At 40.0% G+C, this 710-nt stretch overlaps 1 protein-coding gene across 2 annotated transcripts in view; it reads left to right on the top strand.

Moving 5' to 3' along the window:
• The window catches only part of LOC116689671 (gamma-crystallin M2), a 6,460-nt gene extending 6,336 nt beyond the window's left edge, over positions 1-124 (top strand). For both annotated transcript variants that reach the window (XM_032516254.1, XM_032516256.1), the window contains one exon: positions 6-124. In XM_032516254.1, coding sequence (XP_032372145.1) covers positions 6-72 — 67 coding nt within the window. In that variant the 3' untranslated portion in view covers positions 73-124. The remainder of the gene's footprint in view (positions 1-5) is intronic.
• Positions 125-710: the final 586 nt, after the last annotated feature.

Below are 710 nucleotides of genomic sequence, written 5' to 3'. Positions count from 1 at the left end.
AGGAGCTTCAGGGACATGGGCATGAGTGGCATGAGGTGGATGAGCATGAGGCGTATCACTGACATGTGCTAGACTTCTATGTATGACTTGAGTAAATAAAAACAATGTGTAATTCAAAACCATATTTTCTTGCTTCCTTTGTGTGTTTGTGCATACAACATACAACTAGAAAATTCCACAACACAGTGTGCCTACTAGGTGGTTCACATCCGAATAACACCGGCTAACAGTAAATCTGCTGTTTGACGTGTCCTGAAAAGAGAGGACAACATGGCCTACAGTAAAGAGTCTCCATGAACGGAGAACTTGTTGCCATGGTCATTTCCGCAGTGAGGGAGTAGAGGAGGGAGGGGGAGACACTATCTTTAATGGGTCAAACATATCCATTTAATGATAATTATACCTCTTAAATTTGTTCTGTTTGCCTACTTCAAAAATGTGGGTCCAAATGGCAAACAAATTAGAGAGATAAGAAGAGATAAAAGTCTGGCAAACCATTTGTGGTGTCAAAAAATGCAACACAGAGTCTGCATCCTTCAAGATATTTTCTTTCATTTGTTCTATCGGCAGCTGGTAGGAACAGAGCCAAAACTTTAAGTCCGGTGGATTCCATAGTTACATGTCTGCAACCGGCACAATATTTCCCACATTTTGACCAATAATCATGTATGAAGAGTGAAAACTGTAGAGAGCATTTTGTTTTGAAAAAT

Source organism: Etheostoma spectabile, chromosome 5, assembly GCF_008692095.1.
Source record: "Etheostoma spectabile isolate EspeVRDwgs_2016 chromosome 5, UIUC_Espe_1.0, whole genome shotgun sequence".
NCBI classification, from domain to species: Eukaryota; Metazoa; Chordata; class Actinopteri; order Perciformes; family Percidae; genus Etheostoma; species Etheostoma spectabile.
This window is presented reverse-complemented; position numbering and strand designations above follow the sequence as displayed.